The sequence below is a fragment of the Microcaecilia unicolor genome, chromosome 1 (assembly GCF_901765095.1).
Source record: "Microcaecilia unicolor chromosome 1, aMicUni1.1, whole genome shotgun sequence".
Taxonomy (NCBI): Eukaryota; Metazoa; Chordata; class Amphibia; order Gymnophiona; family Siphonopidae; genus Microcaecilia; species Microcaecilia unicolor.
Genome location: NC_044031.1, coordinates 658965276 through 658992550, shown reverse-complemented (window position 1 = coordinate 658992550; position 27275 = coordinate 658965276). Strand labels below are relative to the sequence as shown.

Sequence of the window (27275 nt, the reverse complement as noted above, 5' to 3'; positions counted from 1 at the left end):
GATTATAGCAAATAGGTGGGAAAATGTGGGATACAAATGCAATAAATAAATAAATAGTAGATGTAGATTTTCAGAAAACCTTTGATGACATTCCTCATGAGAGACTCCTAAGAAAATTAAAGAGTCATGGGATAGGAGACAATATTCTGATGTGGATTAGAATTGGTCATTGGCTAGAAAACAAAGGGCAGGATTAAATGGTCATTTCTCTCAGTGGAGGAGGGTGAATAGTGGACTGCCACAGGGATCTGTACAGGGACCGGTGCTGTTTAACATATTTATGAATGATACGGAAATTATAACGACGAGTGAGGTGATTAAATTTGCAGAGGACTTCATTTCCCTGCTGTCTACAGAGAAACTCTGCTACAGTTAAGCAACTCCAGTGTCCCTGCTCAGACTCTGGCCCTAGAAAGGCCTCCATTAAATGTTTACCTGTATGCAAGGTGGGCAGTCTTCAAAGAGTGCTTTTTACCTATGAGAATGAACACAAAAATTTGCATGCAGTATGACTTTTTGAAATAATAATTATAAATTAGAAGTTAACTTTCCAAATTAAAGATTATAAGGGGAGGTATACCTTTTTCTGTCATCACATATGGGGGGGGGGGGGGGGGGGGGTCTTTGCATGCCCTATAAATCTAGCTGTTCAGTGTTACTTTACTCCTCCTCCCACGTCTGTCTTGGGTTGGTAGAAAAGAGCTTCATACCCCAGGCAGCCAACATACATTTTTTTTTTTTTTGGCCCAGTAAACCTTTTCTTTCCCCCTGCTTTCTTTCCTTTGGCAGCTGCCTCTGGCTTATCAACCATGTGATCCCTACAGATTTTAGTCTTATCGAGCTTTGCCTAGTTCAGACTGCAAAATTGAGCCGTCTGACACAGGGATAGAGTGCCACTGTCTTCTGATGTTTGAGGGAAAGGATCAGGGACTGCAAACAGTTGGTACGCTTTTAGTACAGTTGATTACATCATTGTTAATCTCAGTATAGCAAGTTACATAAAAGATAAGGCTAACTTTTTCTTTAGTGCTCTAATTCTAATGTAGCAAGGATTAGAATGCATAAATAATTATTGGCTAAACTAATTGCAGTTAGCGTAGAAATATGTTAAGCAGCAGCATATCAGTGTAGCAAACTTCACTAAGGGTTAGCACAGTAATTTCCCAATAGTGTTGTGTTGATATTTTAAAAGTGAAGTAAAGATTTCAGTTTCCATTGACTTGGGTGGAATTCTGAGGGGAAACCTTTTAACATTTCAGTATTGGATCCTTAAGCTGGGGTCCTGTAGGTTCCAGGGCACCCTGGCACAGGGAGGCCCTTGTCCATGGCCAGATCTGATCCCTGGGAAGTGTCCCACTGGTGTCATCCTTCATCTGATGCCATCTTGGAAAATAGTGGTCTGACAAGCCAACAATATTAGTCAGCTTGATCACTGCCATTAAGATGGTGGCTGATCAAAGGATTCTTCCCTAGGACCAGGTAAGTAGCATTGGTTTATAGAAGGCTGCGGAAGGTTTTCGGTGGCGCTTCAATACAGGGCTTCCCTATACTGGAGTGCCTGGGAAGGGAGGGAGAATGCGGTCCCTGGACATGCAAATTTGGAAGCAAACTTTTTCTATTTAGTTTTTAGTTCCCTTTTTAGCTCTATCACTCGGTAGACTTGCTGAAATTTCTATAAGTATACGTTGCTTTTATAGTCCAGTATCATGGTAAAGGTGAAGTTGATTGTACCAATAAAATGTGAAACTTCTGTAGTAAAAAGAAAATTAAAAATAATAATAAATTAGTTGGGTGCTCAGGCTAGTAGTGTACTAAGAGAAGCTGGAATGATCTGGTTTGTGCAGAGGGAGATAACACTAGTCATGTGACACCAAAAGCCATTACTGAAGGCATATAGCACTTTCCTTGGCGTTTGGAAATTAATGCTGGTTTTTAAAAACTTGTGTCTGAAATGTCCTCATGAAAGTAGCTTGTTTCTCACCAAGGTTTGTTTAGAGTTGTATCCTTCTAGTGGCCACCACTTTGACACTTCATTTAAAGTTTATGCTAACCAGGTTGTTGGGCTTATTTCCCCAGGTCTGTAGCACGTGCTCGAGTATGAGTTGAAGATGAAGCGGCGATTGGATGAGCAGGAGTCGCCTGTGTATCCGGCACAGCAGCGCCGTATTGCCAGCAGCACTGATACCTTTCAGCATCAGCACCGTGTGCTTGCACCGGCACCTCCTGTTTATGAAGCTGTTTCAGAGGGCATGCAGCCTGCCACAGGAATTCAGTACTCAGTAACTCCTAGCTACCAGGTATACACTGAAGTTCATATATTTATTCCCTCAGGAGAGCCCCTATTAACCTAACTTTTCATTACTTGCTATTGGTTGGATAGGTTTTGATATGTGCCTATTCTAATACAAACTGGTATTGGGGGGGGGGGGGTGTCTCCCCGCACCCCCCCATGATTGAGGAATTACTTAACACAATATTTCCAAAATGTTCAAAGTACCAGTTGTTCTGTAGCCACCATGTTATCATTTATGCAATGACCGTACTTTTTTTTTTTTAACAATAAGAATATATGCTATGCTAAATATTCTAAATGCAAAAAGATGGTCCCTCAGAAAATCTACTTGCCCATTAAGCAACCACAGATATTAAGTTGCTAAATCAGAAGACTTTTTTTCATTCACTGGTGCCCCCCTAGTAATAGTGAGAAATGATGCCCTACAACAAACATATATCATGTCCTCAATGACAATGTCCAAATCAAAAATGTTTATTAAAATGAGTTGCTCTTCACTGCATAAAGAAAGAAGCTACTTATCTGAAACGAAGACAACAATGTATAATGGACTAGGACTCTCCATTGACGTGCCTTCCAATGCCCAACTGCATTGGTTTCAGATTTACTTATTTTCAGACTCCGTTTGCAAAGCGGAAGGCATTCACCTAAAAGTCTGTGTTCTGACAGCTTCAGGAAAAGTGGGCGTTTTCTAAAATGGCTGACCTATAAATGTTTTATGTTACTATTTCAGAACATGAACGTCTGTGTACTGCCACAGGAATGCTCATATTCCAGTTCTGCTTTGTTGATATTTTAGATTTTTATTCTTCTAAAATAGATATTCCATGGCGTCCCACAGATCAATCCAGAGACTTGTGGGTTGTGTCCCTCTACCAGTAGGTGGAGATAGAGAACCTCTGAGGTTTGCTATATGTGGACTTGTGCAGCCAACTGAACTTCAGTATTCTCTCTATCTAGCAGGTGGAGGGATATATCTGTGCAGCTCTGGTTTGATTTGGCTACTGGTGTCCTTTGAGCCTAGTTTAGCACAGACGGGTTGAGTGGCTGTTTGCAGCTTGTGGTGTGCACCTGGTGGTGCCAGGTCCCTCCCGGTCTCCCCCTACCTTTCCTCCGTCGCCCGGGGCTGTTGGCCTGATTGGGTGTTTCCTTTCTCTCTTGACTAAAAAAAAAAGGTAAGAGACTTTGTTTTTGTTTAATCATAAGGAGGAACTAGACGTTCTGCAGAGTCAGTTTTGGGGCAGTCGGTGGAGCATGTCAGTGGCTTCTGAGGTGGCTAAGTGCTGCTCCCGGTGTGGGGGCCGGAGAGCAGCATCGGGGGAGTGTGAGTCCTGCCGCTGTCAGCCTGCAGCGGGTGTTCAGCGCGACGGGAGTTCCCCTCAGGTGTCCGGTGAGTCGGAAGCGCAGGGGATAGTTTCGGCGGTTTAGTGCAGTGCACGTTGGTGGGTGCCATTTTTTCCTCTCAGGCGCAACCTGGTCCGCACGTGGCGCTTGATAGTCAAGAGGTGCAGCGCGCTTCTGTGGCACAGGCTGCGATGGAGGGAAGCGATGTACAGGGAGCAGGGGAGTCCCTTGCAGTTCCTTTTTCCCCCGGATTTTGTTTTATTAATGCATAATGCCTTTCTTTTGAAGAAATCAGGAGCTTCTCTTCAGGCAGCCCTGTCTCTTCCTCAGCAAACTTCGGTTGCTACAGCCTACCAGTCTTTCCTGCCAAAACGTCCCTGGGTGACACAGATGGCCCGGTTTTGTCTCTGGGCTCTCTCTCAGAATCTTTGGATTTGGCAGATGAGGTCACCCTGCCCTCTGAGGAGGGGGGAACTGCCCGCCTTTTTTTTTTTTTTTTTTTTGCAGGGAAGAGCTTCCCTCCCTGATTGTTAGCGCTTTTGAGGTTTTGGCATTTCCCCCCCTGATTTGTCAGGGGGAACAGGTCCGGTGCCCTCTTATTATGTCTGGCACCAAATGCCCACCTTGTTCCTTTCATGTGCATGAGGCCATGAAAATCCTTATTTCGGCGCAGTGGGATACGCTGGACAGTGGGCTTAAGGTTGCTTAGAGCTATGTCGCGTCTTTACACGCTACCTGCTCCTGACTTAGACTTGCTGAAGGCCCCTATGGTGGATTCCTTAATCACAGCGGTCACTAAGAAAACCACTCTCCCTGTGGAAGGGGGCAAGGCACTCAAGGACCCTCAGGATCATAAGTTGGAGACTTGCTTGAAGCTGTTCTTTGAAGTAGCGGCCCTTTCCCTGCAGGCCTCAGTTTGTGGCTCCTGTGTGGCATGGGCATGCTTATCGTGGGTACAGAAAGCCTCCTCTCCGGAAGATCTCATGGCTGTTTTGCCGGCTTTGGAGTCCAGTTTAGCCTTCCTTGCGGATCTCCTTTATGATCTTTTGAGGGCTTCGGTGAAGGAGGTTTACCTAGCGATCAACGCGCGTTGCTGGCTGTGGTTGTGGCATTGGGCTGCAGATGTGGCCTCTAAGTCACGTTTAGCATGTCTTCCTTTTAGGGGAAAGCTTTTGTTTGGGACAGACTTAGAACAGATTGTGAAGGACCCCGGTGACTAAGGGCCAGTGCCTCTCGGAGGACAGGTCCAAGTTTGTACAACTGGCGGGGCCTAGACATAAGTTTAGGGATACACGGCATTACCGTCCAGGTCGCAGGGCCTCTTTTCAGAGAGCAAGGTCTTCTCAGAAGCCTCAGCCCTTTCGAGGTGACAGGCAGGCCTTCCTTTCCGGTAACAGAAACCAGCCCGCAGCCAGGTCCTCCCAGTGATGGGGCCCTGGTCCTTATCAGAGATGGCTGCAAGTTAGAATTGGCTCGTCTGGTAGTAGACTTTTTTCTGGAATCTCCTTGCAAATGTCCTGCCAAGGTGCGGGCCGTTCGACACACCCTCCTCAACTTACAATGGCTGGGTGCAGGCCAGCCTGTACCCCCAGCAGAAAGAGGGTGCGGTCGATACTCCATTTATTTTGTGGTGCCAAAAAAGGGTGGTTCTTGGCGACCTGTCTTAGATCTCAAGTGCATCAACAGGTCTTTGTGGGTTCGGCTTTTCCGCATGGAAACCCTCGATAGCGGTACAGCCAGGGGAGTTTTTGACATCTGTCGATCTCAGAGGCCTATTTACACATTCCAATCTGGCCTCCCCACAGGCGCTTTCTTCACTTTGCAGTGATCGGTCGTCATTTTCAATTCAAAGCGATGCTCTTCAGCCTAGCCACAGAGTCTTGGACCTTTTCCAAGGTCCTGGTAGTAGTGGCCTATCCCAGGAAGGAAGGGATTCAGGTCCATCCCTATCTAAACGACTGGCTTGTGCGGGCGTCTTCTTTCGAGGAGAGTCGGGCAACCGACAAAGTGGTCGGGGTTGCTTCAGTCGCTTGGTTGGGTGATCAACTTCCCAAAGTGCAGCCTAAAGCCTTCCCAAACACTGGAATACTTGGGGGTGTGCTTCAATACCCGTACAGGGATAGTTTCTCTTCTTTCAGCTTGAGCATAGCGGTTACAGGCTCAGTTACGAGTGCTGTTTCACGCTCCAAACCTGCGGGCTTGAAACTATGTACAAGTTTTAGGTTCCATGGCCTCCACCTTGGACGTAGTAAAGTGGGCCAGAGCTCACATGCGCCCCCTCCAATGGCTCTTTCTGAGCCGTTGGTCTCCTCTCTCGGAGGATTACAAGGTTCGGGTGCCATGTTGGGCCCGTCTTCACACAATATCATGCACTGGTGGTTCATTCAAAAGAATCTGGTGTTGGGCATTCCTCTGGCAACTTCGACTGGAAGATAGTGACCACGGATGTGTCACTGTCTGGCTGTGGGGCTCATTGCCTGCAACAGACGGCCCAGGGCGTTTGGACTTTGACGGAGGCGTCATGGTCCATTAACCGCTTGGAGTTACGGGCGATTTGTCTGGCCCTTTGAGAGTCTCTGTCTCTTCTCTGTGATTGCCCAGTTCGAGCTCTTTCGGACAATGCGACGACGGTCGCCTACGTAAACTGTCGGGGGCACCAGGAGTTGCACCCCTAACGTTCGAGGTAGCTCTGATCTGCCGTTGGGCAGAGACTCATCTCTCGTTCTTAACAGCGGCTCATATAATGGGGTCACAGAATGTGCAAGTAGATTTTCTCAGTCGCCACCAGTTGGAGCCAGGGGGGTGGACGCTCTCACCTCTGGCCTTCGATCAGATAACTGCCCGTTGGGGGATGCCAGAGATGGACTAACGGCCACCGCATTCATTGCAAAGGTTCCCCGTTTCTTCAGCAGGGGACGAGAGCTGGGCTCAGAAGGCATCGATGCCTTTCTTCAACCTTGGCCCAGGAGCCTGCTCTATTCTTTTCCCCAGTGGCCAATGGTGGGCAGGTTACTGACTCGCATTGCCAGTCATCCCGGTTGAGTGATCCTAGTGGCCCCGGATCGGCCCAGACTACCCTGGTATGCAGATGTGGTCAGGCTTCTGTTAGTTGTTTTCTGCTACCTGCGCAGGACGATCTCCTGCTGCAGGTGCCAGTCACGATGGAGGATCCCTCCCCCTTTGGTCTTACGGTCTGGCCCTTGAAAGGGCGAGGTTGAGAAGAAAAGGGTATCCGGACGCGTTTATTGCTACGATGCTGTAGGCTGGGAAAAGATCCACCTCGATAGCTTATGCTAGGGTGTGGCATACCTTCGATTTGTGGTGTGCGAGTTCGGGATTGTCAGCGGCTTCGGCTTCAGTATCTTTTATTCTTGCATTTCTTCAGGAGGCTGCACAAAAATCACTCTCGTTGAGTTCTCTTAAGGTTCAGGTGGTGTCCATCGCCTCCCACCCGGTTGTGTTTCGTGAGGGGCGTAAATCGTTTGCGCCCTCCTCACGTGCCAGTTCTGCCATCTTGGAATCTTAATGTAGTTCTCAAAGCGCTTCAGCGTCCTCCTTTTGAACCCTTATCGGGGATTACGATTAAGGATCTCGCCTTGAAGGCGATTTTTGCTAGTAGCCATTATTTCCACTTGGAGAATTTCAGAGTTGCAGACCCTTTCTGGTTTTACGGAGGCGAGAGTATCGATTAGGACAGTTCCTTTTGTTTTTGCCCAAGGTGGTTTCTCGTTTCCACTTGGGGTAGTCTCTGCATTTGCTGGCCTTCCGCCGGGAACATTACCCTGAGCAATTCCGGGATCTACTCTGCCTCGAGGTGAGACGGGCTCTTCTCAGGTATTTGGAGGTGATGAATTTTATCTTTCTGACCATCTCTTCGTCCTTTTTGGAGGCAGTAAGAAGGGTCCAAGGACACCATAGCTGGTTGCGGGAGGTCTTCTCTTTGGCATACGTGGCATTGGGCAAGCAAGCCCCTTTGCAAGTTCGTGCTCATTCTACGCGAGCTCAAGCTTCCTATGCAGAGTCCCGTTTGGTTTTTCTGGAAGATATCTGCAGGGCAGTTACATGGGCTTCGGTCCATACATTCACTCATTATCGGATGGATGTGGCAGCTCGTCAAGATGCGGTGTTTGGCTTGTCGGTGTTTTCTGCCGGGTTGGGGTTGTCCTGCCCTACATGAGGACTACTTGGGTACATCCCACAAGTCTCTGGATTGATCTGTGGGACGCCATGGAAGAAAAAATTAATTCTTATTTGATAATTTTCTTTACATTAGTCCCAACAGATCAATCCAGAGCCCGCCCCCCCCCCCCCCCCCCCCCCCCGCCCGGTTTACTGTCTGTGGTTTTGTTGCAGTTGGTTAGGTTTTTTTTCGGGTTCCGTTCTGAAGGAAGACTAAAAAGGGAATTGTGAGACTGAAAGATGTTGCGAACCGCTATGTAGATAATGATGAAGAAAAAGCAAATTTGTTAAATAGATACTTGTTGTTCTGTTTTCACAGAAGAAAATTCTGGAGAAGGACCACGATTGACTAGCAAAAGTACATATGTGTCACATCTGTGGTCGTGACCCCTCTCAGGCTTACCTTATTTCTGGCGGTCAGCTGGCTTCTGTCTGTCCTTCCTGAGTTAGTTCTGTCTCTGATTACTATACTGCACCTGTGTGTGTTAAGCCTCTCTCTGTTTCAGTATGCTTCTGCCTGTGCTCTGGTGTGTATTCTTGGTCTAGTTTCTGATTGTGTGCTGTTTCCCGTTCCAGACTTTCAGCCCAGTCCGGATCTTCCGGCCTGCCAGACTTGTCTTGTTTGAGCCTGCACAGCACCTGTAGCTGCCTGGTGATTGCTACAGCTGAATCTCAGCTGCTGATGGGCTTATTAGCCATTTGGAAACTCTCTGCTTGGCCTTTGCATCGCCTAAGGCCCTGGTTTGTTGGTGCTGGCTGCACTTCTGCCTAGTCCAGTTTATAGTCTGTGTTCTTGCCTGATTCTAGTTTAGTCTTTGTGTAGCTTCTTGTACTTTATTGCTTGTTTCCCAGTCTTGTTTCTTGTTTGTATGTCTTTGCCTAGTTCTAGGTTGTCTGTGTTTCTTGTTCAGTGGCTGCCTGGCAGCTTTCAGTTCTGTCTCTTATCTATCAGTGTTTTTTCCCTGTTTCAGTGGCTGCCTGGCAGCTTTCAGTTCTGTCTCTTATCTATCAGTGTTTTTTCCCTGTTTCAGTGGCTGCCTGGCAGCTTTCAGTTCTGTCCCTTGTCTGTCTGAGAGTCCTAGTCTAGTATTCTGCCTAGCCTCCCTGGGTATTCTAGTCCCTGTGTGTATCCTGCTGGTATCCAGTTCCGGCCCTGTCCGGTAAGTCCTGCCGGTCACCTGCACTCAGGGGCTCAACTCCTGAGGAACGGTGGTCAAGTGCAGGTGAAGTCTAGCTGGCCCTGTCAGAGTTCTGCCTTATCCCTGTTTGGGGTGGTTTTGCCTGCCACTGCCGCTCCTCGGCAGTGGCCCAAGGGCTCACAATCCGCGTTCCTGCGCTTTTTGGAAAACATGACAATATGAGAATGGAGTGGATATAGCACCGTTCATGGAAGAGATTGTGTATGAACAACTTGAAAATCTAAAGGTGGACAAAGCCTTGGGACCGGACGGGACCCACCCCAGGATATTGAGGGAGCTCAGAGAGGTTCTGACGGGTCCTCTTAAAGATTTGTTTAATAAATCCTTGCTAGAGTAGCAGACTTGGTGGAGCTGAGGGAGACAGAGAGGTACATAGAGGAGACCTACAGGGATGTTGTAGAGAGGTCCCACCTCCAGTCTAGTAGCCCTTGTGCTACTTTGGAGGAGGGAGGTCTCCTAGAAGGAGAGCATCACCCTGGTGAAGTAGGAAGTACTCCTTTAGCCAGGACCTGCCCACCAGGGGATGTACTATCCTCTCGCACTGAGGATATGTCTCCAAGTGCTGCCCGGGAGGGAAAGGTTAGGATAGCTGTTGTAGTTGGTGATTCGATCATTAGGCATATAGATAGCTGGGTGGCTGGTGGACGTGAGGATCGCCTGGTGACTTGCCTGCCTGGTGCGAAGGTGGCGGACCTCACGCGTCACCTAGATAGGATTTTAGATAGTGCTGGGGAGGAGTCAGCTGTCTTGGTACATGTGGGTACCAATGACATAGGAAAATGTGGGAGAGAGGTACTGGAAGCCAAATTTAGGCTCTTAGGTAGAAAGCTCAAATCCAGATCCTCTAGGGTAGCATTTTCTGAAATGCTACCTGTTCCACGTGCAGGGCCCAAGAGACAGGCAGAGCTCCAGAGTCTCAATGCGTGGATGAGACGATGGTGCAGGGAGGAGGGTTTTAGATTTGTTAGGAACTGGGCAACATTCTGGGGAAGGGGGAGCCTATTCCGAAAGGATGGGCTCCACCTTAACCAGGGTGGGACCAGGCTGCTGGCGTCGGCATTTAAAAAGGAGATAGAGCAGCTTTTAAACTAGAAATGGGGGAAAGGCCGACAGTCGCTCAAAAGCGCATGGTTCGGGAAAAGGTATCTTGCAAAGATACCTCACAAACAGGGAAGATAGGGTTTCTGGATAGTGAGGTTGCACAACAGACCATGGTAGGCCAGGTGCCCTTAAATACAACTAAAGATCAGACAAAAGATGTCAAATCAATAGTGTCAGGTACTAAGCATCATGCAAAAAAGAACAACAAACATACTCTGAAATGTCTATATGCAAATGCTAGGAGTCTAAGAAATAAGATGGGAGAGTTGGAATATATTGCACTAAATGAAAAATTGGATATAATAGGCATTACTGAGACCTGGTGGAAGGAGGATAACCAGTGGGACACTGTCATACCGGGGTACAAAGTATATCGTAATGATAGGGTAGACCGGACTGGTGGAGGGGTAGCATTGTATATTAAAGAGAGCCTTGACTCAGATAGATTACAAATTCAGCAGGACACAAATCACACCTTTGAATCACTGTGGGTTGAAATTCCATGTATAAAAGGGGAAAAAATGGTGATAGGAGTGTACTACCGTCCGCCTCGCCAGGATGAGCAGGTAGACACAGAAATGATAAAAGAAATCAGAGACGCGATAATAATGGGTGACTTCAATTATCCAAATATAGACTGGGTAAATGTAACATCGGGACACGCTACAGAGATACAATTCCTTGATGAAATCAAGGACAGCTTTATGGAGCAACTGGTGCAGGAGCCGACGAGAGAAGGAAAAATTCTAGACTTGGTCCTTAGTGGAGCGCATGATCTGGTGAGGGACGTTATGGTACTGGGGCCGCTTGATAACAGTGACCATAATATGATCAGTTTTGACATCAACCTTGAAGTAACTGTACACAGAAAGTCAAATACGTTAGCGTTTAACTTTAAAAAAGGAGACTATGATAAAATGAGAAGAACGGTAAAAAAAAAACTTAGGGGGGCAACTGAGAGAGTAAAAACTGTACAACAGGCGTGGACGCTGTTCAAAAATACCATCCTGGAGGCCCAGGCCATACATATTCCGCGAATTAGAAAAGAAAGACGGAAGTCCAAAAGACACCCGGCCTGGTTGAAAAGTGAGGTGAAGGAAGCTATTAGGGCTAAAAGAAACGCCTTCAGAAAATGGAAGAAGGAACCGTCTGAAAATAACAAGAAACAGCATAAGGAGTGTCAAAGCAAATGCAAGGCGCAGATTAAGAAGGCCAAGAGGGAGTATGAAAAAAAGATAGCATTAGAGGCAAAAAAACATAGTAAAATTTTTTTTCGGTATATTAAAAGCAGGAAGCCGGCAAAAGAATCGGTTGGGCCGCTGGATGACCGAGGGGTAAAAGGGGCGATCAAGGAAGACAAAGACGTAGCGGAGAGACTGAATGAATTCTTTGCTTCGGTCTTCACCGAGGAAGATTTGGGTGGGATACCGGTGTCGGAAATGGTATTTCAAGCGGACGAGTCGGAGAAACTTACTGACTTCACGGTAAACCTGGAGGACGTAAATGGGCAGTTCGGCAAACTGAAGAGTAGCAAATCTCCTGGATCGGATGGTATTCATCCTAGAGTACTGATAGAACTGAAAAACGAGCTTGCGGAGCTACTGCTAGTGATATGCAACTTATCCTTAAAATCGAGCGTGGTACCGGAAGATTGGAGGGTGGCCAATGTAACGCCCATTTTTAAAAAAGGCTCCAGGGGAGATCCGGGAAATTATAGACCGGTGAGTCTGACGTCGGTGCCGGGGAAAATGGTAGAGGCTATTATCAAAAACAAAATTACAGAGCACATCCGAGGACATGGATTACTGAGACCAAGTCAGCATGGCTTTTGTGTGGGGAAATCTTGCCTGACCAATTTACTTCAATTCTTTGAAGGAGTGAACAAACATGTGGACAAAGGGGAGTCGGTTGATATTGTGTATCTGGATTTTCAAAAGGCGTTTGACAAGGTACCTCATGAAAGGCTATAGAGGAAATTGGAGGGTCATGGGATAGGAGGAAATGTCCTATTGTGGATTAAAAACTGGTTGAAGGATAGGAAACAGAGAGTGGGGTTAAATGGGCAGTATTCACAATGGAGAAGGGTAGTTAGTGGGGTTCCTCAGGGGTCCGTGCTAGGACCGCTGCTTTTTAATATATTTATAAATGATTTAGAGATGGGAGTAACTAGCGAGGTAATTAAATTTGCTGATGACACAAAGTTATTCAAAGTCGTTAAATCGCGACAGGATTGTGAAAAATTACAAGAGGACCTTACGAGACTGGGAGACTGGGCGGCTAAATGGCAGATGACGTTTAATGTGAGCAAGTGCAAGGTGATGCATGTGGGGAAAAAGAACCCGAATTATAGCTACGTCATGCAAGGTTCCACGTTAGGAGTTACAGACCAAGAAAGGGATCTGGGTGTTGTCGTCGATAACACACTGAAACCTTCTGCTCAGTGTGCTGCTGCGGCTAAGAAAGCGAATAGAATGTTGGGTATTATCAGGAAAGGTATGGAAAACAGGTGTGAGGATGTTATAATGCCGTTGTATCGCTCCATGGTGCGACCGCACCTTGAGTATTGTGTTCAATTCTGGTCGCCGCATCTCAAGAAAGATATAGTAGAATTGGAAAAGGTGCAGCGAAGGGCGACTAAAATGATAGCGGGGATGGGACGACTTCCCTATGAAGAAAGACTAAGGAGGCTAGGGCTATACAGCTTGGAGAAGAGACGGCTGAGGGGAGACATGATAGAGGTATATAAAATAATGAGTGGAGTGGAACAGGTGGATGTGAAGCGTCTGTTCACGCTTTCCAAAAATACTAGGACTAGGGGGCATGCGATGAAACTACAGTGTAGTAAATTTAAAACAAATCGGAGAAAATTTTTCTTCACCCAACGTGTAATTAAACTCTGGAATTCGTTGCCGGAGAAAGTGGTGAAGGTGGTTAGCTTAGCAGAGTTTAAAAAGGGGTTGGACGGTTTCCTAAAGGACAAGTCCATAAACCGCTACTAAACGGACTTGGAAAACTCCAAAATTCCAGGAATAACATGTATAGAATGTTTGTACGTTTGGGAAGCTTGCCAGGTGCACTTGGCCTGGATTGGCCGCTGTCGTGGACAGGATGCTGGGCTTGATGGACCCTTGGTCTTTTCCCAGTATGGCATTACTTATGTACTTATGTTCCATGGGATTGGAGAAGAGCGGATGTGGCCCCTCTTCACAAAAGTGGTGATAGGGAAGAAGCTGGAAACTACAGGCCGGTAAGCTTCACTTCGGTTATTTGAAAAGTAATGGAAGCGATGCTGAAGGAAAGGATAGTAAATTTCTTGGAAACCAATAAGTTACAAGATCCGAGACAACATGGTTTTACCAAAAGGTAAATCGTGCGAAACGAATCTCATTGAATTCTTTGACTGGGTGACCGGAGAATTGAATCATGGACGTGCTATAGATGTAATCTACTTAGATTTCAGCAAAGCTTTTGACACGGTTCCCCACAGGAGGCTCTTGAATAAACTAGACAGGCTGAAGATAGGACCCGACGTGGTGAACTGGATTAGGAACTGGTTGACAGACTCCAGAGGGTGGTGGTAAATGGAATTCGCTCGGGTGAGAGGTGAGTAGTGGAGTGCCTCAGGGATCGGTGCTGGGGCCGATTCTGTTCAATATATTTGTGAGTGACATTGCCGAAGGGTTAGAAGGTAAAGTTTGCCTTTTTGCGGATGATACTAAGATTTGTAACGGAGTAGATACCCAGGAGGGAGTGGAAAACATGAAAAAAGATCTGCAGAAGCTAGAAAAATGGTCTAAGGTTTGGCAATTCAAATTCAATGCGAAGAAATGCAAAGTGATGCACTTAGGGAGTAGAAATCCACGGGAGACGTACGTGTTAGGCGGTGAGAGTCTGATATGTACGGACGTGGAGAGGGATCTTGGGATGATAGTATCTGAGGATCTGAAGGCGACGAAACCGTGGGACAAGGCGGTTGGCCATAGCTAGAAGGTTGCTAGGCTGTATAGACAGAGGTGTGACCAGCAGAAGAAAGGAGGTTTTAATGCCCCTGTATAAATTGTTGGTGAGGCCCCACCTGGAGTATTGTGTTCAGTTTTGGCGGCCGTATCTTGATGTAAAAAGAATTGAAGCAGTGCAAAGAAAAGCTACAACAGTGGTATGGGGTCATTCCATGTCAAGTGGTCTGATTTCAGAGAAGAGCCATGTTCAACCATCACGGATTTCGATGAAATTTTCTGTGAACATTCATACATGTCCCCAATGAACATTGGTAAAGTTTTACGTTCGCCGATGCAATACTTGCTTAGATATAGTAATCTGTTTGACCCCATACTGCAGCCTTCTATGGTATGACTCGAGATTTCGGCAACTTTGAGACACTGTATCTCTGGCAATATTTTGTTGAGAGAAACAAAACTTGGCCATCTTGTACCACGTTTTGCGCTCTATTAAAATAATAAAAAAAAAATCTTTGTGAGCGATTTCCATGAAGAAAACTTGGAGCAAACTTGGTCCGAAAAATTTGCGGTACGAAAAAATTGTAAAAGTTAGGCTTTTTATATCTCTGGAATTAAAGGTGTGATAAACGTGAAACCTTGCACACAACAACTTATCAACATTTCACTCTCCTAATATTTTCCATTAGTTCACAAATAGAGTGTAAAGTTGATGATTTTTGCAAAAACGCCCAAAATAGGGTATTTTTAGCCCACTTTTACAAAAAAAGACCTTCTGGAAACTTTTAATCATTTTCATTAGACAGAGCATGTTTCAAACCCCTTAAAGTAGGGTTGGTTTTTCATCGTTGGCATATAAGGTCCTAGAAATAGGGACAAAGTTGAGGACTTTGCTATCGCACGCTGCTATCGCAACATCACATGCATTCTATTATTTTTGTTTTATACAGACATTATTAGTACCTAAATTGCATTGGTCCTAGGTGACATTGGCACTACCAGTTCAGGAACTTGAACCAGTAACCCCATCGCCATAGGGGTCAACGCCCGATAGCTGTGCAATACCAGCCACGGGTGGGTTTCTTGGATGAGGATCCCAAGCCTCTAGTTTGGTTTCTTCATCAAGGTTTCAAAGCCTTGTGTGGGTATCTGTCCGGTTCCCAAGCTGACGATTGGGCAGCTTATCCTAGGTTCCTAAGCCTAATGTGGGTATCTTAAATGGTTCCCAAGCCGAAGTCCGTAATGTTTGTATGAACTGCCAAATTCCAACGATTGCTTATTTATTATTGAATTTACGAACCACTTTCTTTAGTGTCACTTCTGGGAATTGATACTGGCGGCCTGACAACGTAACTGATGGCACTGGAAGCACACAAATAAGATGTTGTGCTGGAATCCAACAAACATCTTTTCTTTCAGGCCAATAAAATGAATGAGCCGAGCTTGGTGGATGCATAAATGTTACCAATGCATCATTTTGTTCGATGGAAATTTCTACAACATTGCCTACCCACCACTTATTGTCATAAATGCAGGCAACATAACAACCATGCAATAATTTGGCCAATTTTAAATTAGGATCGACGATATTGGGAAATTTTGGCCACAAAGTTAATCGTGTCATTTGAAACTTTGCTGACAGAAATTGAATTCAAATCAACTGGCACAAACTGGTGATGATCTCTTGTGCCAACTATTGTGCAGCTAGCTTTCCATTTTTCTTCTTACAGCATCCTGTTTTCTTGGATTTCTTCAGTCGGAACATACATATATTTAATTCCATGAATGTTTTTGTCACAAAAGTTATTGGTGTCAGTATTTGGTCGGTTAATGGTTGCTGGAGGCTGGCTCGAGCAGCCAAACGTTTAGTCGTGCCACCAACTCCATCACATGGTGACTTGCCATGATACGTGCCAAAAAAGTTCCATTTGGCCTCAATTTCAAAATCATTCTTGTGATTGCACAGATTGATGAAATTTTTGTAATTTTTGTATTGTGCTGCTGAACCGTCACTAAAGTAGTATATTCTTGTAATCTTTGTTTTATTCGTCAAAAACTCAATCAACTTCCGAATGAACATGTGCACGGAAACCGTATCATGTTGCATATGATCAGAAATTTTGCAGCAGTTGAGAATTTGCAGCACGCCATCTTTATATAATAAGCGACGAATGGATGCACTGTGCATTGTGAATTCTCCCAGTGAAAGCCTTGAGCAGCGTCTTGGACAACAAACAAATAATTCTGTCAAAATCCATCAGTATGATAAGTTCGGTTTCTTTTAGGCCAGCTTTTAATGACTTCAAATATTCGCTTTGATGTTTTGAAATGAAGTGGTGGCCAGTCAGTTTCCAAATTTTGCTGGCGAGTTTTTCAATAAAGTTGTCAACAGTGAGAACGTGTGTGTTGAGCGTTTCACGGTCAGTATGAACCCATTTGAATTCTATTGATTCTTCTGAGTCCCAGTCCTCAAATATTTCTTCCAAATATGCTATCAGTGCCTCTTCACCAGGACAGTTTTGGCATCGCTACAACACACAATCTTTGGCGTCCAGATTGCAAACTGCCTTTCCCATGAGCATCTTGTAGTCTTCTTTAATGTTGGTACCTTGTAGCATAAGCTTAACATTCTGATGGATGGTGCAGACACAGACGGAATGTGTGCCTGAGGCACTAACAGTAACATCACTTTGGTCTGAGCTCACAGAATTTGGAAAAAACTATTTCAGTACCATATTTGTTTCGCTATGCTACATACATTTCTTTCAGATTGCACAGTAGCAACCGCTTTTGTTTTTGAACCTTGATGCCATCAAGCCGAACAGAAACAAAATCTTTTTGACCAGGGCACATCCTGCTAAATTCATCATCCTCGTAGAAATCTCGAACTTTGTCGGCGATTGCCTTTGGTAGCAGTTTGCCAACTTTTGCATCCAGTAGTGCACAAATGCCTCTCTTGCTTTAATTTTCGCACTGTTTTAACCATATGTTCTGAAACGCTCAACGTTTTTGCTGTCACTGGTATTGACCAACTTTTTGGGGCCAAAGTCAATAGTTGAATTTTCATGGATCTATTGGATATTTTAATTTTCGTTTTCACATCTTCGATTAGGTCAGTGTAATCTTGGCATGACAGGCGAAATTCGTTAGCAGCCAACTTGCTAGTTTGTCCAATATCTTCGGCTGATACTGCAGCGGCTACCATTATTTTTTCTGCTACCACTTTCTGCACGCGTTCAATTTTTCGTTTCACATATCCAGTTTTATCCCTACTGGCCAGCCTCCAAATTTTTATTGGAGAAGTCCCCAAATCAGTCAAACTTTGATCAAGAGTGACTGAAATGTCCATATCGTAATTTTCTGATGATGATGACTCTGCCTTGCTTTCGACCATAGAAACACATTTGGCTTTACACTTGGAACACATTTTTTGGCCCAGCTTCACATATTTGTGTTTAATTTTTTCAAATCATCATGCTTAACTATGTGATTTTGTTTGTCGAATGGGTTGCAGCACGACTTTTGCTTCATTTTGTACTTTTCCAAATACATCGCTTTGTGATGAAGGCAGATTTGGTCGTCGTCTGTGAACTCAACCTCCGATTGCCGAGTAGTTATCATTTTTTCATTGGCGGACAAACTGTGCACATAATGCAGCCCAATTTCTTTAGAATAAAATGAACCATGGTGGCAAGTTGACGACAATTTTTTCCCAACAACGCAAATGGGCAAAGTTGGGATTGTCAGTTGACTCTTTGACATTCATTTTTCGCATATTAAGCAAAATCGCAAAAATTAATATGAAGTGTATTAAATGTGAGTCTGAAAAAGAGAAGTTACAAAGATTCTTATGTTATGACAGAAACATACAACTACACCTGCACAGTACAGAATCTTATAGCCGAAACATGCTAATGTGCGGCATCAGTAAGGTACTTACAGAATATTTAACCAATGTCATTAGTGTAGAAGCACCGCTAGTAGACTAACAGATTCATATAGCATACAAAAAATGAATTATACACTTTAAACTTCAGCAGAAATGGAAAGAAAACACAATATAGAAAAATGCATGTTGAAGTATATAACGTTGCGATAGCAACATCCTCAACTTTGTCCCTATTTCTAGGGCCTTATATGCCAGCGATGTAAAACCAACCCTACTTTTTAAGGGGTTTGAAACATGCTCTGTCTAATGAAAATGATTAAAAAGTGTTTCCAGTGTTTTTTGTAAAAGTGGGCTACAAATACCCTATTTTTGGCAGTTTTGCAAAAATCATCAACTTTACACTCAATTTGTGAACTAATGGAAAATATTAGGAGGAGGAAATTTTATATTCGAAAACCTTGTGTTGTTAAGTTGTTGTGTGCAAGGTTTCACGTTTATCACACCTTTAATTCTCTAGAGATATATAAAGCCAAACTTTACAATTTTTTCGTGCCGCACATTTTTTGGACCAAGTTTGCTTTATGGAAATCGCTCATGAAGATTTTTTTTAATTATTTTGTTTAATAGAGTGCAAAATGTTGTACAAGATGGCCAAGTTTTGTTTCTCTCAACAAAAAATTGCCAGAGATAGTGTCTCAAAGTTGCCAAAATCTCGGAGTCATACCATAGAAGGCTGCAGTATGGGGTCAAACAGATTACTATATCTCAGCAAGTACTGCATCGGCGAACGTAAAACTTTACCAATGTTCATTGGGGACATGTATGAATGTTCACAGAAAATTTCATCGAAATCCGTAATGGTTGCGCAGGGACCACCAGACTACTTGACATGGAATGACCCTATGGGATTTGCGTTACAAGACGTATGAGGAGAGACTTGCTGACCTGAACATGTATACCCTGGAGGAAAGGAGAAACAGGGGTGATATATGATACAGACATTAATTAATATTTGAAAGGTATTAATCCGCAAACGAACCTTTTCCGTAAATGGGAAGGCGGTAGAACTAGTGGACATGAAATGAGATTGAATGGGGGCAGACTCAAGAAAAATGTTGAAGTATTTTTTCACGGAGAGAGTGGTGGATACTTGGAATTGCCTCCCTTGGGAGGTGGTGGAGATGAAAACAGTAACGGAATTAAAAAAATGCGTGGGATAAACATGAAGGAATGGATCCTCAGAAGCTTAGCGGAGATTGGGTGGCAGAACCGATGGTGGGAGGCGGGGCTAGTGCTGGGCAGACTTCTACAATCTGTGCCCTGTAAATGGCAGATACAAATCAAGGTCAGGTATACACATAAAGTAGCGCATATGAGTTTATCTTGTTGGGCAGACTGGATGAACCGTGCAGGTCTTTCTCTGCCGTCATCTGCTATGTTACTATGTTTGATTAATAAAATAAATATAGAAGTGGTGGATGTATGTTGGGCAATTGGTCTGACAGTGTCAGGAGAGTTTTCTATTGTTTCCATTCCACTGCTTTGGTATTGTTCATACTGAGGTTCAGTTGGCTGCAGAGGTCCACATATAGCAAACCTCGGAGGTTCTCTCTATCTCCACCTGCTGGTAGAGGGACACAACCCACAAGTCTCTGGATTGATCTGTTGGGACTAATGAAAAGAAAATTATCAGGTAAGAATTAATTTTTCCCTTCCTGCCTCATGTGGCTGGCGCATATATGCGGAGCCTGTTATAGTTTATTAAGAAATTTGATATACCGCTAGTACAACCCAAGTTGGTCAAAACGGTTATCAGAATAAAATAAAATCTATAACTACAGAAAGAAGAAAGGGATGCCCTAAACACCTCGAGTTCCATTTGTACATCCCATTTGCCAAAATATCAGCCTGCCTGTCTGACATTGCTGCCTGGATGTCGCAGCGCCATCTGAAACTAAACATGACCAAGACTGAGCTTCTCATCTTTCCCCCTAAACCAACCTCTCCTCCTCCCCCATTCTCTATTTCTGTGGATAACAATCTCATCCTTCCTGTCTCATCAGCTCGTAACCTTGGGGTCATCTTTGACTCCTCCCTCTCCTTCTCTGCTCATATTCAGCAGACTGCTAAAACCTGTCATTTCTTTCTCTATAATATCAGCAAAATTCGCCCTTTCCTTTCTGAGCACACTACCAGAACCCTCATCCACACTCTCATCACCTCTCGCTTAGACTATTGCAACTTGCTTCTCACAGGTCTCCCACTTAGCCATCTCTCTCCTTTTCAATCTGTTCAAAATTCTGCTGCACGACTAATATACCGCCAGTGTTGTCATACTCGTATTAGCCCTCTCCTCAAGTCACTTCACTGACTTCCTATCCGTTTCCACATACAGTTCAAACTCCTTATTGACCTATAAGTGCATTCACTCTGCTACTCCTCAGTATCTCTCCACTCTCATCTCTCCCTACGTTCCTCCCCGGGAACTCCGTTCACTGGGTAAATCTCTCTTATCTGCACCCTTCTCCACTGCTAACTCCAGACTCCGTTCCTTTTATCTTGCTGCACCATATGCCTGGAATAGAGTTCCTGAGCTGGTACGTTAAGCTCCATCTCTGCCAGTCTTGAAATCTAAGCTAAAAGCCCACCTTTTTGATGCAGCTTTTAACTCCTAACCCTTATTCACTTGTTCAGAACCCTTTTTTTTATCATCCTCACTTTAATATTCCCTTATCTCTTGTTTGTCCTGTTTGTCCTAATTAGATTGTAAACTCTGTTGAGCAGAGATTGTCTCTTCATGTTCAAGTGTGTAGAGCACTGCGTACGTCTAGTAGCGCTTTAGAAATGATTAGTAGTAGTACTTTCTAAAATACTGTTCAAGAATGTAAATATTTTTGTGCATATTGTTGGCAAGCACTCTCTCTCACTGTTAGTAGGGGACACCAGTGAATGAAAAGAAGTAACCACCTGATGTAGCAACTTATTGGTTGCTTAATGGGCAAATAGATTTTCTGAGAGTCCTTTTTTTTTTTTTTTTCCTATTTAGAATATGTAGCATATATCTGCATTGTTAAAATAGTATGATCTTTGCTTAGATGAACTCCATATTAGCTATTTGAAGAAATTGTTACACTTGATTTTTTGGTACATATTCTAAAAAGGAACAAAACCATAATTCCTTTATTTCTTGATTTTCCAAGGGCTCGCTTAGCAACAGTTAACTAGGCAAGAGGCACTCTTACCTTGTTAACTAACTTTGAATATTGACCCCTTTGTTTTTTAAATAGAAAATCTTCAGGCCTGAGCAGATTATTTTGAAGATGCATATTGTGAGTCCCAAATTATCCATCTGGAAAGGGCTGGGACTTTGCCAATATTTAGTTGTGAAAATGGTAAATCTTTTATGTAGGTGGGTGCACAAATAGGTATTTCAGGTTATACCTGCTGACTAAGACATTTGCTGTTATAAATGAATATTCTGCAGTGCCATCTAAAAGGATTGCATTGTTTACATTTTGAAATGTCTAAATTTGAGGTGTTTCAAACTGTACTTTGACTGAGTATATTTGAATATTGATCTCCCTATGTTTCTCTGCATTTTAAACATTTTGTTAGGGCCCCACAAATGGTTGTTTTTTAATGGTAGAGAGAAATTAGTTTTTCTCTATATCCATTTCCTTCATTCTCCTCTTTCAGCGTTGTTTCTAGTATTTATAGTGTCCTCAAGCATTTAATTCCATTGGTAGTGCATTGGCTGTGTTTGTACAGAACTGGGGTCCTGGTGTTGATAATGGATGATTGACTAATTGTTTTTGCTTATGTTGCAGTTGTGGAGTGTTCTTCCCAGCTACAGATTTTCTCTTTCACAGTATAATTTTTCTGATCTGCAGGTGTCTGCTGTACCGCAGAGTTCAAGCGGTCATGGGCCCTCTATAACAACTGTCCACAGTGGACACCATCACACTACACCAGCACAGGCACATAGTAGCCAAGTGGTGCAGAGCCATGCCCATGCAACACCTCCAGCAGCACCTGTTCAAGGACAACAGCAGTTCCAGAGGCTAAAGGTAAAGCAGGCTCAAGGAGCCTTTATCTCTAGTGCTTTTCTTTAGCATTTTGTTAATCACGTTAGATTTCACCCATCGACGGGCAAGTCCACAGTAGAAAAAAACATTTTTCTCCAAGAACAAGCAGGCTTGCTTATTCTCACAAGTGGGTAGATGTCGATCCGCGTCGTCTGGTCCTGCATTTATACCATAGAAAAACTAGAGCTTTGAGGAGCACGAGCTGCACTCTACCGCGCATTTGCAACTGCCTTCCTGCCCGCCATGCAAACGCGACTTTGTTTTACTTTTTCCGCGTGAGGAGCGGCTGCTTTTTGTGGTGTCGCCTCACACCCCCCGGTTTAGAGCGATTGCGCTTTTTTTTTTGAGTGCCTTTGGCTGTTTTCTCCATTTTATTTTTCTCTTAAAAAAAAAAGGGGGGGGGGGGAACCCTACTACCTTAGTAGTTTGTCCCTCATTTTTAAGTTTTTTTTTTTTTTGTTTTTTTGTTTTTTTTTTTTTGTTTTCTTTTTTGGCGCAGGCTGGTTTTAGGTCTGTCTGGTCAGGTTTCTTTTTTTTTTTTTTTTTTTTTTTGTGCCTTTAATCCTTTTTTCAGGCACCATCGTCGTTTGATTTGGTTGGTGCAGATTTTCCTTCCATGTCCATGAAGACTCCAAGTGATTACAAGTGTACCCGGTGCAACTGGACCATCTCGGAAGGACACTCACTCTTGGTGTCTCCAGTGCTTTGGGGCCCGTCCATAGCCTTGCCAACTGTGTCCTCTGCCTTCAAATGAAAAAGAGGATCCAGGTTTCCCGGGAGGCTCAACATGTAAAGAATTTTGGAGCCAGGTCTGGTTCTTCGGCATCAACGTTAAGTGTTGCACCGGGAGTCACGGTAGGCATGGCTGCTTCAAGACCCCGTGACATTGGGAGTAGTGAGGCGTTGAGTGGGTCTCCACCTGTCGCGAGGCCTCCTGCTGTGCAGGCCTGCTGGGACCAATCAATGTCATCCTCATCGGCATCGAGGAGCATGGGTGATATGTTAGCGAAGACCAAGAAGTACCATCACCGGTCTCCTTCGACCCATGGTGCCGGGAGCTCCGGGGGGCCGAGGAATTTGGCACCCGAGAAGCGTTGGTGCCGGGAGGACTGCTCTCCCTCCATCCAGGAGGTGTCGATATGTGTGTTTCCAAGCAGCCAAGATTCTGCTCCCACATCTGCCTCAGCGACTGCAACCTGTGCCTCAGCCGACGCCATAGTCTTTCCCGATGTCAGCCCTCGATGAGCACATCCGGGCATTTCTCCCTGAGCTTTTGGATGGCCTCATGTAGCGATGTGCATCAGTATCGGGGCGCTTGCACCTGCCATACCGGCTCCAGTTCCGCCTGGTCTTCAGCCCGCTGTGCAGCCTCTGGCCCCGGTGTTGACTGCCACCCAGGCTATTACCCCCTTGATGTCAGTTGAGGAAGCTTTGCTGGAGTCGAGATGGGAACTGGTCTGTTGTTACCGCTCTTGAGGACATGGGTCCTCTGCATCAAGGCAGGCTTAGTCTCGGATGTCCCTTAGGGAAGTTTTATCCGACAATGAAGAGGAGCGCTCATGGGAATCAGAAGAGGATCCCAGGTACTTTTCCTCCAACGAGTCCTATGGGATCCCTTCTGAGCCCTCCCCTCCACCTGAGAGGCTCTCTTTTACATCTTTTGTGAGGAAAATGGCTGACACCATTTCATTCTCTGTAGAAGTGGAGGATGAGCCCAGGTCCAAGGTACTTGAGGTCCTGGACTATACCTCACCTCCTAAGGAGGCTGTGATGGCTTCTCTCCAAGAGATACTCAAGGCAGTACTCGTTCAGAACTGGGCGTCCCCTCTGTCCCTGTGGTCTCCAAGGAAATTGACACACAGTATCGTATCCAAGGGGACCCAGGATTTGTAAGGTCCCAGTCATGATTCCATGGTGGTGGACTTCGCTCTCAAAAGAACCAAGAGTACTAGAGGCTATGCCTTGGCTCCCCCAGGCAGAGAAGCTAGGACCCTGCATTCTTTTGGGAGGAAGATTTATCGGGCCACTATGCTCATCTCCTGTATCCAGTCATACCAGCTGTTCACAAGCGTGTACTTGCGGAACTCGGTGAGGCAGCTGTCGGACTTGGTCGATGCCTTCCCTCCAGAGCAGGCCGAGCCTTTTTGCCAGTTGATCAAGCAGCAGAAGGTGTGTTGCAAGTTCCTGGCCAGGGGCACTTACGACACTTTTTTGACGTGGCATATAGGATCTCTGCTCAAGGTATAGCAATGCGCAGACTCTCATGGCTGCGTGTTTCTGATCTGGAACATTCTGTTCAACGGAGGTTGGTGGTTGCCCCTTGTGGGGGGGATAACCTTTTTGGAGAGAAGGTTGAGGAGGTCGTGGACCAAATCGAGGTTTTCTCTGTCCTGCCGGGCGTCTTCTGCATCTGCCTCCTCATCTAGGAGGTGTTTTGGTAAGTCGGAGAGTGCTCCCTAATATAGGCGTAGGTACACTCCTGAGGCCCACCAGCCTGCTCAGGCTCAGCCCCAGTGTGCTCGTTCACGTCAACAGCATGTGTCAATGGCCCCTGCTGCTCCCTAGCAAAAGCAAGGGATGAGCTTTTAACTGGCTCCAGCAGAGCATAGCCACAGTCATTGTTCGTCCCGGACGACTTGCTGGTTGGAGAGAGGTGATTTTTCACCAAAGGTGGCCTCTCATAACCTCCGACGTGGGTTCTTCAAATAGTCTGGCTTGGATTCGTCCTCACTTTGATTTGCAAACCTCCAAGTTGCCCACTGAGAGCTCATTCTTCAAGCTGTCAGCACAAGCAGGTGCTTTCAGAGGAACTCTCTGCCCTTCCTGAGGCCCATGCGGTCAAACCCGTTCCACTTGAAGAAGATGGTCAGGGATTCTATTCCAGGTACTTCCTTGTGCAGAAATAGAAGGGGGTGGAATGCCTAGACCTTAGGGCCCTGAACAAATTTCTAGTCCGAGAAAAGTTCAGGATGGTTTCCCTAGGCACCCTTCTTCCCATAATTCAGGAGAACAATTGGCTATTCTCTTTGGACTTGAAGGATGCATATACTCACATCCCGATACTTCCAGCTCACTGGGCTGGAAGTATCTTCGATTTCGGCTGGGATCTCATCACTTTCAGTACTGCGTGTTGCCTTTTGGCATCGCATCAGCTCCCAGGGTCTTTAGAAAGTGTCTAGCGGTAGTCGCAGCATTGCTATGCAGACTGGGAATGCATGTGTTCCCATATCTCGATGATTGGCTGATGAAGAGCACCTCAGAGGACAGAGCTCGGGAGTCCATTCGGATGACTATTCTGATGCTGGAACTACTAGGGTTCGTTATAAACTAACCCAAGTCCCATTTCCGCCCAGTTCAACAATTGGAGCTCATAGCCCTGCTTGACACGAGGACTGTTTGAGCCTATCTTCCAGCGGTGCGAGTGGACAATTTTGTTTCCTTAGCATCCAAGTTTTGAACTTCACGGCAGATCACAGCTCGGCAGATGTTAAGATTGTTGGGCCACATAGCTTCCATAGTATACTTTACACCCATGGCACACTTGCACATGAGATCATCTCAATGGACCCTAGCCTCTCAGTGGTACCAGGCCACGGAGGGGGGGGGGAGGGGTCTAGCATATGTCATCCAGGTGTCCCTGGAGCTTGTACGCTCTCTTCAGTGGTGGACGATTTGGTCCAATTTCACTCTGGGACTTCCATTCCAAATTCCTCAGCCATAAAAAGTGCTTATGATGGATGCTTCTCTCCTGGGATGGGGAGCTTACATAGATGGGCTTCACATTCAAGGTGCTTGGTCCTCGCAGGAAACGAATCTTCAGATCAACCTCCTGGAGTTTTGAGTGATCTGGAACGTTCTAAAGGCTTTCAGAGATAGCTGTCTTGTCAAATTGTTCTAATTCAAACAAACAGGTTGCAGTGTATTAGCACCAACAACTAGGGGGGCACCGGATCTCGCCCTCTGTGTCAGGAAGCTGTCCAGATGTGGCATTTGGCTCGCCAGTACGGCATATTTCTCTAAGCCACTTATTTGGCGGGTGTAAACAATGACCTGTTTGACAGGCTGAACAGGATAATGCAACCTCATGATGGTCTCTCAATATGAGCGTAGCCCGCAAGATCTTACGAGAGTCGGGCACCTCCTCTGGATTTTTTTGCCACTCAAATCAACCACAAGGTCCCTCAGTTCTGTTCCATGCTTCAGGCCCATGATAGGCTAGCATCAGATGCCTTCCTTCTTGATTGGGGGACAGGCCTTCTGTATGTATATCCTCCAATACCTCTAGTAGGAAAGACTTTGTTGAAACTCGATCAAGACCGCGGAACCATGATACTGATAGCGTCATTTTGGCCACATCCGATTTGGTTCCCTTTTCTTATGGAATGGTCCTCTGAAGAACTGTGGAGATTGGATTGTTTTCCGACCCTCATCACTTAGAACGAGGGGTCACTTCTTCATCCCAACCTCCAGTCTCTGACTCTCACAGCTTGGATGTTGAGAGCTTAGAATTTGCTTCCTTGGGTCTTTCAGAGGGTATCTCCCGGGTCTTGCTGGCTTCAAGGAAAGGTTTTCACTAAGAGGTGTTACTCTTTTAAATGGAGGAGGTTTGCAGTCTGATGTGACAGCAAGGCCATAGATCCCCTTTCTGGTACGGACCCTGCTTGAATACCTTTACACTTGTCAGAGTCTGGTCTTAAGACCAACTCCGTAAGGGTTCACCTTAGTTCAATTAGTGCTTATCATTAGCATGTAGAAGGTAAGCCTATCTCTGGACAGCCTTTAGTTCGTTTCATGAGAGGTTTGCTTTTGTGAAACTCCCCTATCAAACCTCCACCAGTGTCATGGGATCTCAATGTTGTTCTCGCCAAACTGATGAAAGCTCCTTTTGAGCCACTGAATTCCTGCCATCTGAAGTACTTGACCTGGAAGGTCATTTTCTTGGTGGCTGTTACTTCAGCTCATAGGGTCAGTGAGCTTCAGGCCTTGGTAGTGGATGCACCTTATACTAAGTTTTATCACAATGGAGTAGTCCTCTGCATGCATCCTAAGTTTCTGCTGAAAGTGGTGTCGGGAATTCCATCTGAACCAGTTGATTGTGTTGCCAACGTTCTTTCCCCATCCTCATGCCCACCCTGATGAAAGCAGCTTGCATACCTTGGACTTCAAGAGAGCAATTGGCCTTTTACATGGAGCGGACAAAGCCCTACAGACAGTCCACCCAGCTTTTTG

The 27275-nt window shown here is 45.3% G+C and overlaps 1 protein-coding gene across 1 annotated transcript in view; it reads left to right on the top strand.

Moving 5' to 3' along the window:
* SIN3A (SIN3 transcription regulator family member A) overlaps nucleotides 1–27275 on the top strand; it is a 399111-nt gene that overhangs the window by 67910 nt on the left and 303926 nt on the right. Inside the window, exons 3-4 of the mRNA XM_030186804.1 lie at nucleotides 2077–2297; nucleotides 21852–22028. Coding sequence (XP_030042664.1) covers nucleotides 2109–2297; nucleotides 21852–22028 — 366 coding nt within the window. The 5' untranslated portion in view covers nucleotides 2077–2108. The remainder of the gene's footprint in view (nucleotides 1–2076; nucleotides 2298–21851; nucleotides 22029–27275) is intronic.